The following is a 13,827-nucleotide window of genomic DNA, read 5'->3' as shown; positions in this document are numbered from 1 at the left end:
CTAGCTGTGTGACCCTGGGCAAGTCACTTAACCCTCACTGACCCACAAAAAACAAAAAACAAAAACAAAAACAAAAACAAAAAAACCATTAGGAGAAGGGGCCACCTTGGTAAACAGTGGCTTTCTCTCTAGATGGAGTTCTGAGTAAAGGCTGCATGACCATTTGTGGGACAGGGTACAGAGAAGATTCTTGTTCAGGTACTGGTTGAGTTAGACAGACCACTGTGGTCCCCTTCAACTCAGGATTCAGACACTGTATTATGAACCAGGACTCTAGAAAGCTCTGAAAAGTGGAACTCTACAGCAGCCCCAAGAATATCCCATTTCTGGATGGGTTGGGGTAGAGAGAGGGTCGACACCCAAGGTGGCACTACCAAGAGCAACAATAAGGCTTTTAACCCTGCATTGTAGTTATTATTATTGTTATTATTATTATTTTTTGCAGGGCTGGATTTGAACTCAGGTCCTCCTGAATCCAGGGCTGGTGCTTTATCCACTGCACCACCTAGCTGCCCCCCATTGTAGTTATTTAATTTAATTCAGTAATGCTATTTCCCTTTCAGTAGTCAAGGGGGAGGAAGCCATTTAGAAAAACCAGTCAAAGTTATTGTCATAGTCTTTATTATGTATGAAATTGTCTTCAACATAAGTTATATCCTGATTAAATCTGAGATAAGACTTTTTTAAAAATCTATTTAAAGGCCATCATGACCCTTTCTTCTGTACAATATCTTCAACTAGAGTCTAGCAAATATAGTACCTTTCATTGCAGGATTTCTTTGACCATAAAAGCAAAAACCAAAAAACCCTCCACTACAAACATCGGTATCAAATAAGGCATTAAAAAGATAACAAATATAGAACAACTTTGTCTGTTTAAAAATGCAGGATACTAAAGTTAGTGGCGAACAAAACATAATATAAAACAAAAGACACAAACAGAATAGTTCTAGAGGGCAGACCTTCCTGCTCAGGGGGTGAAAGCAAAGACTCTAGACCATTTCTCGGTTCCTCCGGATAGCGCAGCATAGAATCATACTGAAAATCATGCCAAAAATCTGAAAAGAAAAGAAGCCAGAAATCAGATGGTTCTATTGGAAGAAGACCAGGCTGTGCTGCTCTTGGCAGAGAGGTGATGCACAATGGCCAGAGAAGAAGGAAGACATCTTCAAACGTGGTTAATGAATTATTTGTGTGGTTTAACTGTACTTACTTGTTATAAGGGGGACTTTTATTTGGGAGGTGATGAGGAGTTGAAGGGAAAGGATGGTATTTTCAAAGTGAAGAGCATCAATAAAACATTTAAAAAGGAAGAAAGGAGGAGGCTGAAGGGAGGGTAATGGAATTATTGTCTCTAAGGCAGGCTAATTACAAGCAGAACATTGTCTACAGGAAGCTAAGGCTCTACTTAAGTTAGGTACCAGAGAATTTCCTGAACCCTGATAAAATTTCCAGGAACCTGAAGTCTGCTGTCTCTGAAAGCTAGGGAACCTTTTTTTCCCTGGAGATCTTTAGCACCAGAAAATCATAGTCAGAGTGGGCAGGACCGATCTAAACCCTCATTTGATAGAAGAGATTGGCACACAGTATGGTAGGGAGAACACTAGATTGGGAGCCAGGGGACCCGGGTTTGAATTCTAGAACTGCTATTTAACATCTGTGTGACCCTGAGCAAATTATTCTACTTTTCTGGGCCTTGAGGAAACCTAGGAGATTCATGCATAAAATCAGAGGGTTGGCCCTTTTGGGTTCCTATAATCCTAAAACGAGGAAACAAACCAAGAAAGGTAGGTAGATTTGTCCAAAGCCAAAGAAGGAATAAATGACAGAATCCAGAACTTAGGATGAGTTCAGGACTATTTCCTCTGTATCATGAGGACTCTCTTGGGTGGTGTCAAGGACAAGTCCAGAGGAAGACAACTACCAGTAGGCGTTTGCTTTAAAATTCAAGTGGGACATGTGTTGACCAGAGTTCTTTGCTTTGACAAGATAGAGGGAAACCTATTTGTTTAAGAAGGGTCAAGGTCTTTTCTTGCCCTTATCAACTTTTTGCCTGGGTAAAACTTTTTGCCTAAGGTAAAAATTAAGTAGATTTAGCTTGCAACAATCAGCACTGGTTTGTAAAAAAAAACCTGGTAAGGGAAGAGTTTGCAATAATGGCAAAATTAAGTCTTAGGGCTGTGTATAAATAGGTAAAGGGCCTGAATAATATGTAATCTGCCACCAGCCCTTGGAAAACAGAGTGGTCAATAGTTGTAAAGTTTGGGGTGGAGAGTCAGTGCCAACATAATTGGTGGTATGACTCACACATGGCATAGTGCTACAGGATTCCCCCCTGGCCTGTTTAATCTGGACATGGGGCTCTTTCAACTATTCTTCCCATATCACCTTTCCCCAGGTGGTACTCACCTCCCTACCACTTAACAAACACTCTACTGTTCATTCATATCCTGGCTTAATGGCCCTATTCAGCTGCATATTTTTGTCCATGCCAAGGCCCATCCTGGGGTACAAACTTCTCAGATGACCAAGGCCTGATTTATATATTTTCCTTTCTAACCTTACATAGCATTACAGCACGAGAAACCAGCCACTTCATCCCCTGTCCCTACTTACCATCACAACAGCAATCCCTATGCCGACAGCTCCGATGATATGGAATTTATTATTGAAGACTTCCTCAATAGCTGTTGGGCAAGGCTTTAGGGAGAGAATACAAGGAGACATGTGTCACAACCCATGCTTTGACTCAGCTTTGTCCATTAGATACTACTCATCTTCTTGCAAACAGCATGCTGTGGGATAGGTTGGTGAAAGAGGACAGAAAATAGGGGGAAAAAAAGCAGAGAACAAGAGAGTTGAAGAGAAGAAATCCTGGCTGAGAGTCAAGAGGGAAAACTTGGAAAAACATGGGGAAAGGGTTATTAAAAACTGGCTGGGAGACATAGGGAGGCATAAAATTTTAAGCTGCTACCTTAGGGTTTGGTTCTGTCCTCAGGTTAGATACTTTCCTCTGATCCAAAATTACATTAAACATCATGTTTACAAAGCATTTTATACTTCACTAAAATCCTGGAATGGTAGTAGTATATTATTTCCATTTTACAGATGAAAAAACTGAGGCTCAGAGATGGCAAAATTATTTGTGCAACAACAAGCATTAATTAAGCATTGGATCAAGAAGTTGAACCCAGGTCCCTGCATTCAGTGTTCTTTTAATAATGTCATGTTGGAAATATTTGTATGGCAAGTCAGAGGAAGGAGCTCTAATTAAGGCAAGAAAGTTATCCCCCCTGTATGAGATACTTTAGATAACACGATTGCCTGGAACATCTGGGTTCTCTTCCCAGCCTCCACCTCCTTTGCTATTGTGGATAAAATGGAGGCAGAAGGGTTATCATTCAGGAAAGAATGGGGAAGACAAAGCTATCTGTTACCTACCCTGGAGGGGAGGAAGTATTGATTTAGAGAAGGGCTTTTTAAGTTTTTCCCATTTATGACCCCTTTTCACCTGGGAAATTTTTACTTGACCCGGGGTATAAATAAAATAGGTATACCCCACCTTTTACTGTTGCCAAATTCTTTGAGACTCCCATGTTCAGTTATGCAACCCCATATGGGATCATGACCCACAGTTTAAGAAGATAGGATTTAGAAGATACTTGGAGATTAAATGGTGGCTTGCCCATTTGGCTGAGGTGGATTGGGGAGGGAAGGAGAGAAGAACTCAATTGTTTTTACCTTCAGAGTAACTGATGAGACCAAGTCCTTGTTGGGGCAGGTGTCTGTGATCAACTGATCGAAAACTCCAGTCAAACCACAACAATCTAGCTGCAACGAGATAACCACAGGTCAAATAAAAAATAGAAAAGAAAAGTTTGGTTCAGCTATTAGCTGAGTTGGTATGACATAGACCTACACACACTCGCATCCCCACCCTCTCCGAAGAAGTTAGAGAGATTAAGTATAGAAGGAAGACTTACTGCATGGTGGATGGCTTTGAGGGTGTCTCTGTAGGGACCTTCTTTGGACTTCATATTGTTGTATGTTTCCTTATAAAATTCCTGGATCTCACGAATTACCTACAGGGGATACAAGGAAGAACAATGACCCATTTCACAAATCATTTTATTCATTCCTTTGTAGCAACTGGTGAAAACTCCTTTTTTTTTTTTTTTGGTGAGGCAATTGGGGTCAAGTGACTTGCCCAGGGTCACACAGCTAGTGTTAAGTGTCTGAGGCCAGATTTGAACTCAGGTACTCCTGACTCCAGGGCTGGTGCTCTATCCACTGTGCCACCTAGCTGCCCCGAAAACTATTTCTATTTAAGTACCCATCCTACTTTTTCTCTTTCAGTAGATGAGCTCATTTCTTATTTTTGGAGAAAATGGGGGCCATGTGAGATGAGCCCTCATGTTCCTTAGTCTCCTCCTCCTCTTCCCTTAGTGAGTTCACATTATCTCTTCTCTCCCATCCTCTATCTTCTCCTCTCTACTGGCTCCCTATTGCCTCAAAACACGTTCAGGTCCCCTGGATTCTAGAACAAAATAAAACGAAAGCCTTTGTGGCCATCTTTCTCTTTCCAGTTATTGCCCATCATCTCAAGAAGTGAGGTGCTATGAGAGTTTGGCAAGCTATATGGGGAGACACTAATGACACACTCTTAAGGAAATCCACACACTTTGATGCCTGTTCTCCATGGAATTCTAGAATGTGTTTTGTAATGTAAGTCAAGCCCTACATGTTCTAGTGAAGTGTTAAAGAGTGAAGTCCTCAACAGGCTAGAATGATGGGCCAAGTCTAAGAATCTATCTAAAAGCCTGCCACTCGTGGGGTTGGTCCAATTTTTTGAACCAGAATATAACACAAATATATTGTCCTAGCTCTGTGCAAGAGCAGAATCATAGAAACCTATAACTACCAAGTACACCTCAGTAGTCGACTGGAATCTAGTGGAAGACCTCCATTGACAAAGAACTCCTAATTTACAAAATCTTTTACCCTGCTGTTTTACCCATAGGTCCTATAACATGCCTAACTCTTCTTTCACAGAACAGTCTCTCATATCCTTGGAGATAGCTTTTGTGATCCCTCTATGGACTTCCTTTTTCAGGATAGGCCTCTCCTTCTTTGACGTTCACTCCATCCGGATACATCAACCTATCAAGAGCTATTTGAGGCCGGATTTGAACTCAGGTCCTCCTGAATCCAGGGCTGGTGCTTTATCCACTGTGCTACCTAGCTGCCCCTAGTTTTCAGTCATTCTACATCTGTTCCCCACCTTTCCTGAGCCATCAGGAAATTTTAACAAAGTGAGGCCATAGCCTCACTTTTCTGCCTTCAAAATCTTGACCCTATATTTAACCAGCTTAACTTTTCACTTCTTTGACCCTTGCATCCCTTTTTCCTTTGGTCCTGTTGGTCAAAAAGCATGTACTGGCCTAGTACCATGCATTCCTTCCTAGACTCCCTTCTTAGTTCCTACTTGCATAACAGAAAGCGCCCAATTATGTTGCATCTACTACAACTTTGTCGTCTAATCTCAGCTGGGCTCTCACCACTGCCTCCCAATCTGTCTACCCTTGCCCAAATCTATTGTGCTCCCCACACCATCTGTTCCAAGCCTCCTAAGTTATATACACCATCATCCCCTTTCCTCCCTCTCTGACTCATACCTGCCTGGGGAATAAAAAAAACACCATTCATTAACAATTCTCTCTTCTCCATAATTCTACAATTCAAGTCATCTCACCACCTTTCCCCATTTTTTTCTCCTTTCCATCAATCCAAGAACGGATGGCTCTTCTTGATAACATGTCCCTCTTACTCATACCCTCAATCCCCAAACTCCCCTTTGCCTCCAAGAACTTGCCTCTTCAATCATCCCTTTTCTCTAATTTTTAACTTCTTATATATTACTCCTTTCCCTGCTATATAGATCCTCATGGCTACATTTCTCCTCCCCTTCAAAAACCTTCATTTGATCTTGCCATCCTCTCAAGCCATCACCCAATACCCTTTTCTGTTTCACAGAGATTCCAAGGAAAAGACATACACACTCAGTTCCTCCCATTCACTTTTCAGCTCCTTATGATATGGCTGCTATCCCTACTACTTAACCAGAACTGCTTTCTTCAAGGTTACCAGTGACCATTTTATTGTAAGTTCTCAACCTCTTTGTAGTGTTTGACACTGTTGACTACTTTCTTTTAAATGATCTCTACTCCATGGGTTTTCAAAATTCTATACTGATGGATTTCCTTTCTAAGATCTTCATCTACATCCTGCCATTATGAGTGGATGCATCCCAGTCCTGGGCCCTCCTTTCCCTCTTGCTATATACTCTTGGTCATTTCAGTTCTTGTGAGGTGTTATCTTTATGAAGTTGACACCCAAATCTCTCTATATCCAGATCTCCAATCTTTTTGCTGAGTTCCAATCCCATATTTCCAACTACCTGTTGAACATCTCCACTGGGATGTCCCATAGGCATCTCAAACTTAGCATGTTCCAACCAGAACCCATTATCTTTCCCCCTAAACTCTCCCTTCCCACTTTCCCTGTTTCTTTCAAGGGCACCAGTATTCTCCTAGGCAATCTAATTCATCTAGGTTCTTCCTCTAATGTGGTCCTCAGAACTGGACACAGTGCCCCAGTTTTATGTGAACAGAGCAGAGTGCAGCAAGACTATCATTTCCCCTGGATTTAGTAGAAAATTTCACTTTTTAAAAAAAATTATGATGCAATTCTGATTTCCCCAAGACAAATTGTAGTTTAGACCTATATTATATCATTAGACTATGAACTCCTTGAGAGCTTTTGCTTCTTTTTATATCTCTAGTACTTAGCACAGTGACTGGCACATAGCAGGTGCTTACAGAAATAACTACTGACTGACATGTGAAATTGATTTTTTGAATCCAAGTAGAAAAACTGATATTTACTACTATTAAATTTCATCTCAAATTTAACTTAAAGTCCTAGTCTGTCAAGATTTTAACATCTGACGTGTTAGCAATTTCTCCCAGCTGCATGTCAGCTGCAAAATCTTATAAGAATTTATAAATGTGTTAAATGGCGCAAGACCATAGATTTCTGGGGTACTCCAGTGGACACCTCCTTCCAAAATGACACTGAACCACTAATAACTGCTCTTTAGGCCTGGCCATGCAACCAGTATATTCAAACTGTACTGCTTTCTAGCCCACCTTTCTTCATCTTGTCCACAGCAATGGCAGGAATGCCTGAAAAATGTTTTGCTAACATTTAGGTAAGATGTAGCATTCCTTTGATCTATCCAGGCTAGTAATCCTGTCTCAAAGAAAAAAGTTAGGCTGGCCTGATGTGTTCTGGTTAAGCCATGTTTTCTCCTTAGCACTTCTTGACATTTCTATTGATTTTCTTCTAACACTGCAGCTGTTCTCTATGGTATCTAGCTTAGCAGAGCTATCTATCTGTATTTCTATTTACAGGGTGTGTATACAGCTATTGATTAAACTTGACTAAGCTATTCAAGTTTAAAATTGTACCAAGACGTGTGGGACATTCCATAGAGAGAGAGAGAGAGACAGACAGACACACACACATACCCCCTAGAGATATAAGATATACATGCACATATATATATGCATATATCTATAAGAATTTATCCACAAGGGGCAGCTAGGTGATGCAGTAGAGCACTGGCCCTGGATTCAGGAGGATCTGAGTTCAAATCCGGCCTCAGACACTTTATATGCTTACTAGCTGTGTGACCCTGGGTAAGTCACTTAACCCCAATCACCTTACCAAAAAAAAAAGAGAATTTATCCACATATATAACCATATTTAGAGATATGCATATAGATGTGCACATACAGGATGGGTGTCCCAAAAGTCTTAGTGCACATTTAAGCTTTAATGGCTACATTTCCAAACTGAAAAGGGAGAAGAGAGAAATCTCTTTCCAGCTGTCTAGCTTTTGAGCATTCCCACCTTACTCCTTTACAATGCAGTCAGACTAAAATGATTCTCCATTTCTCTAAACTTTCTTTGTCTTGCTGCCATTCCCTCACTTGAAATTTCTTACTCCATCTCTGCCTCTAAAAATTTTAGCTTGAATGTTAACCTTCTTTCATGAAGCCTTCTTGGATCTCCATAGCTGGGTGAGACCTCTCTTACCTCTGAACTCTAAAAATATATTTTTTGTACCTCTTATAACACTAATTGAATTTTGCCTTGTATTCTGGTTGTCTTTGTCTTATCTTCTCTACTAAGGGGAGGAACCCTGTTTCCTTTGGGTTTATACCCTTTATAAAATTTATTACTCTACCTGACTTAACATTTATTGAGTACTCTAAATATATATTGAGTAAATAAAAATACTAAAGTGTCCATCTCATCTCTGCTTTTCTTGGAAGGTTATGACTTCTCAGGCATTTTTTTTTTTGGCAAGGGCAGGATGAGGGAGGACATTGAGGAGGAAAGGGTAACCCACAATGTGCTGTGAGAGACAAAGGGGAGGAGGCCTAAGAAAAGGCCATTGGGTCTGATGATTGGCTTGTTGCCATTTAGACACTTTAGTTTCCACTGAAGACTTCTTCAACACTTTCAACTGAAGGGGCAGAGATGGAATGTGTGCTGGTCCCTAGCATGTGTATAGATGCACATGCATGTATATGTATATGTCTGTGTTCATGATAATGCAAGATTCTGCTAAAAACTGGCAAAGAAGATAGCCAGGAGCAATGTCACATCCCTCAAACCCAGACTGCTCTAATCAATGGAAGCGAGTCCTTTCAGGCAAAGCCTACCTCGTCTTTGTGGGAATAACCCCAGATGGCAGCAGCTATTTCAATGGCAAAAATCACCAAGAGGAAGGCAAAGAACTAAAAGACAAAAAGGGGAACAAGGGTCAGGAGAAAAAAAACCACACACACACAAATAGTTAGATCATAGGATTTCAGGATGTACTCTGTACAATTTTAAGCTTATCCTTGGTAGAATTTTCAATGTGTCCTGAAACCAAGGAGAATCGAAACCCTAGGGCATGGGTTTCTGGGGGCACAAATACTTAGTCACATGCCAGGGAGAAAAGAGGAAAGTATTATAGTAGCAGTAGGATTAAAAGTCAGGAAAAAGAGCCAAAGACTTAGAAGAGATAAAATACAGATAATAGAAAGTCATCCCTAACTTGATAAATTTACAAAAGCATGGCCACATTGCAAAGATCCTAAATCTTGGGAAAAGGGAAAGGAGGTGATAGAAGCTGGGAAGAGTTAAGGGAACTAGAGTTATTTCCAAGGAGAGAGGGCAAAGATACCTGTGGATTCAGGGAAAAAAAGCAAGCGTAGTCTTCAAAAAAAGAAAAAGCAAAGTTCTGGCACTTAGTTGCCTAGAGGCAGTCATGGAATAGATGCCAGGAAGAAAGAAGAGAAAACCAGTCACCACCAAGAAGGAGAACTAGTATATATAACCAGGCTGACCACCCGCCACCCCCATCTCTTGCTAATAGACAGGGAGGACTGCCCTAAGGGAAGAGAGTGGTAGGGAGATATTGGGATAGTTCATTTCGTTAGAGAACCCTATGCCACGCCAGATGGGTTCTGTATCATCTGTGCCTGGATGGGACTAAGAGGATCAGAGTGGGGTGATGAGGCAGTTTCAAAAGGGACACTCACCAAGCCCAGCATGCATTGTGACTCCTGCACAGCCCCACAGCAGCCCAGGAAACCCACCAGCATCATGAGGGCACCAGCCCCAATCAAGATGTAAACACCTAAGAGGACAGAAGGGAGAAGAAAAAAAACACACTGCAGCTTTACAATCAGTCCTTAGTGCAGTTATTCTAATGGTCTAATGCCCCCCCCCCCCAAACAAACATCTACTGGTCTCATTGATTTAATACACTAGCCCTGAGAAGAAAGCAAGAATATTGGATTCTGCCTCTAGGCAGAAGACACAACCTTCTTGGATCACCCTGGCCAAATCAGTGGGCTTCTCTGGCTCTGCAATGAGAGTGATATCAACCAACTTTTTTTTTTTTTTTTTTTTTTTTTAGTGAGGCAATTGGGGTTAAGTGACTTGCCCAGGGTCACGCAGCTAGTAAGTGTCAAGTTTCTGAGGCCGGATTTGAACTCAGGTACTCCTGAATCCAGGGCCGGTGCTTTAACCACTGCGCTATCTAGCTGCCCCCCTCAACCAACTTTTAAACAAGGCTGGTTGGGATGATAATAGTTAATGGAACATGCATGTCTCCAATTTGCCAAGGAAATATTTTATGATTCAGGGAAGTGGTTGGTGTACTGAATTTCACAAAAGAGGTCCTCTGGAGTATTATGGTCTAAGCGGACTTAAGTGGTGGAAGTCTTATGAAGCGATGAGTTGTCAGCTTCTTAAGACTGCAAATTCCTAGAAAATAAGGACTGTTTTTTGTATTTGACCTTTTATAAAGTACTTTATACAAGATCATAGTTAAATAGGTGCTTATTAATGTAGCTAGTGGATAGAGGGCTTGACCTGGAGTTGGGAAGACAGTTATTGGCCATGTGACCCTGGACAAGTCACTTAACTTTTATTGGCCTCATCTGTAAAATGGGGAAAATAATAACACCCACCTCACAGGACAAAATGAGATAATATTAGCATGTTAAAATGCTAATAGAAATGTTAGTTATGGTTAATGCTTTTTGTTGATGAATTTTAAAATTGGGGTTTTAAAATATTTTATTTTCCACCAATTACATGTATAAACAGTTTAAATATTAATTTAAAAAAAGCCGAGTTCAATATTCTATCTCTCCCCATAAGATGGCAAGCAATCTGGTATAGGTTATACATCTGCAATTATATAAAACATATTTCCATATTAGTCATTTTGTGGAAGAAAACTTGGAGAGAGAAAGAAAGGAAAAAAGAGAAAGAACAACAGTATGCTTCAATTTGTTCTTTCTCTGGAGGTGGATAGCTTGCTTCATCATTAGTCCTTTGGGATTGTCTTGGATTGTTGTATTGTTGAGAATAGCTAAGTCATTCGTAGTTCTTCATTGTACAACATAGCTGTTACTGTGTACAATGTTCTGGTTCTGCTTACTTCCCTCTGTATGAGTTCATGTAAATCTTTCCTGGTTTTCTGAAATTATCCTGCTTGCCATTTCTTATTTGCTCAATAATATTCCATTATAACCATACAGCACTTGTTCAGCCATTCCCCAATGATGGGCATCTCCTCACTTTGCAATTCTTTACCACCAAAAACCAGCTGCTATAAATAATTTTGTACATGTCGGTTCTGTCCTCCTTTTTTTGATCTCTTTGGGATATATACCTGGTAATGGTATTGCTGGGTCAAAGGGTATGCAGTTTGATAGCCCTTTGGGCATAGTTCCAAATTACAATCCAAAATTGTTAGATCAGTTTACAGCTCCATCAACAATGAATTAGTGTCCCAGTTTTCCCACATCCCCTCCAACATTTATAATTTTCCTTTTCTGTCACATTAGACCATCTGATAGGAGGTTGTAGCTCAGTTATTTTGGCTTCATTGCTTTTATTTGTGCAGACTTTTAACATTCCTCCCTGAACCACATATCTGACAGCTAAACTATTCCATACTCCTCTAATTTGCTTATGGTGTCACTCTTTGTGTCTAAATCATGTACCCATTTTGACTTTATCTTGGTATACTGTGTGAGATGTTGGTCGCTACCTAGTTTCCTGTCATATTGTTTTCCAGCTTCCCCAAGAGTTTCTGTCAAATAGTGAGTTTTTGTCCCCAAATCTTGGCTCTTTGGGTTTATCAAACCCTAAGTTGCTATGGTCATTTACAACAATGTACTATGACCCTAATCTATCCCACTGAGCTATCACTCTATTTCTTAGCCAGTACCAGGTAGTTATTGATGAATTTTAAAAATGCTGGAGGACACGAGAGAAGAAGGCGCTGACCCTTGGAGAGCTTTGCAAATGAAGACACCCTTGGCTTGATGGAGTACTCTCCTTTACAGAGGCTAGAGCAAGGAGGAGATGACAAAATGTATCACTGCTCAAATAAAAAAAAAAATGGATTAGAGCACTGTTGTTCATCATCTGATTGAGTATAAAGACTTAGAGATGTCATTTGGGGTGATTATTATATTCTAATATTACAATCTTACATTTATGCAGCACCCTAAGATTTTCCTCACAGCCCAGTGAAGTACTGTTAAAAGGGGGGGAAAAAAAAGAGGCTCATAAAAGTCAAATGATTTGAGGCAGCTAGGTGGCGCAGTGGATAAAGTACCAGCCCTGGATTCAGGAGGACCTGACACTTACTAGCTGTGTGCCCCTGGGCAAGTCACTTAACCCTCATTGCCCAGCAAAAAACACCACCACCAAACAACAACAACAACAAAAAGCAAAAAACTAAAAGAAAACAAAAAAACAAAAGTCAAATGATTTACCCAGGGTTCCATGGCTACTCTTTAAAATGAGAGGGTTGGACCCTCTAAGGTCCCCTTCTAGATCCAAAACTGTCGATAGTATTTTATCTGAATTTAGTTATGTTTAGAATGGAAAGACTTCTGTCACCCTCACTGGGTCATGAATGCCAGAGTGGAACTTGGTGAATAACACTGTTAAGGGTGAAGAGATAAAGGGATTTGGGAAGAAGTTGGGGTAAGTGAGTGGGTGGCCAACACTGCCTGCCTCATAGCAAAAGATGAACTAGGATTGGTGGGGATGAGGTCAACCCTGCACAGGCTCTGCCAGAGGGCAAGGGAAGAAGGTTGTGAAGGACCCCATTTTTATATCTGTTCATCCTGCTAAGCTGTTGTGTATACTACTGTACTCAGAGGTAGGAAAGACACTCCATCGGGTCTAAGGTTTATTCAGTCTATACATCCAGTTGGGTGGCAAAGGCAGTCCCAGAATACAAATAGTACAAGACTGACCGAAAAGTCTCATGGGACAGTTGATTGTTTTGATTTGAACCTACATTATGTACAAGACGCTGTGGAAAGGAAAAAAAAATTCTTTGACTCTGGGGAGGTCTAAGAAATCGGTCCTGTGATCTCATTGGCAAAGTGAGCTCCTGGGGAGAAGCTTCTTTTACCATTGCCAAATTGGCATCTTCTCCTGAACTTATAGTCTTCGAAGGCTGACTGGGGCACAGGGAGGCTAAATTCTTTGGCCAAGCTCACAGAGCCAATGCATATATAGCCAGGTATTCTGTGTAGCTTTTTTTCCTCATTAGAATGTAAGGTTCTTAAAGGCAGGGAGTTTTTGCCTTTTCTTTGTATCAATGCTGAGTCACAATACTGGGACTAGAACCCAGGTCTTCAAGACTGTAAGAATGATGTACTGGCTCTCATGAATAAACAGAATTCTAGTTAAAATGATAATTACTACTATGTGTAGTGTTGAGATTATGAGACTAGGACCATATAAGGTAAGGCCTGAAAGGTTCCTCTGACCTTTTCTTTCTTTCTTTTTTTTTTTTGGTGAGGCAATTGGGGTTAAGTGACTTGCCCAGGGTCACGCAGCTAGTAAGTGTCAAGTGTCTGAGGACGGATTTGAACTCAGGTACTCCTGAATCCAGGGCCGGTACTTTATCCACTGTGCCACCTAGCCGCCCCTCCTCTGAGCTTTTCTAAACCAACTCCCATTTTTCAGATGAGGAAACTAAGGGGGCAGCTAGGTGGAATAGTGGATAAAGCACCAGCCCTGAATTCAGGAGAACCTGAGTTCAAATCCGGCCTCAGACACTTGACACTTACTAGCTGTGTGACCCTGGGGAAGTCACTTAACCCTCATTGCCCCACAAAAACAAAAACAGATGAGGAAGGTGTGTCCCAGGACAGGTTAAGTGAT

The 13,827-nt window shown here is 40.9% G+C and overlaps 1 protein-coding gene across 1 annotated transcript in view; it reads right to left on the bottom strand.

The window, feature by feature from the left end:
- Positions 1-889: 889 nt before the first annotated feature.
- CD9 (CD9 molecule) overlaps positions 890-13,827 on the bottom strand; it is a 58,980-nt gene continuing 46,042 nt past the window's right edge. The window contains exons 3-8 of the mRNA XM_043967202.1: positions 9,660-9,757; positions 8,793-8,867; positions 3,984-4,082; positions 3,742-3,831; positions 2,617-2,700; positions 890-1,058 (exon numbers count right to left, since the gene is read on the bottom strand). Coding sequence (XP_043823137.1) covers positions 993-1,058; positions 2,617-2,700; positions 3,742-3,831; positions 3,984-4,082; positions 8,793-8,867; positions 9,660-9,725 — 480 coding nt within the window. The 5' untranslated portion in view covers positions 9,726-9,757 and the 3' untranslated portion in view covers positions 890-992. The remainder of the gene's footprint in view (positions 1,059-2,616; positions 2,701-3,741; positions 3,832-3,983; positions 4,083-8,792; positions 8,868-9,659; positions 9,758-13,827) is intronic.

Source organism: Dromiciops gliroides, chromosome 5, assembly GCF_019393635.1.
Source record: "Dromiciops gliroides isolate mDroGli1 chromosome 5, mDroGli1.pri, whole genome shotgun sequence".
In the NCBI taxonomy this organism is placed as follows: domain Eukaryota; kingdom Metazoa; phylum Chordata; class Mammalia; order Microbiotheria; family Microbiotheriidae; genus Dromiciops; species Dromiciops gliroides.
The sequence above is the reverse complement of the archived record's forward strand: the minus strand, read 5'-3'. Positions and strand labels throughout refer to the sequence as shown.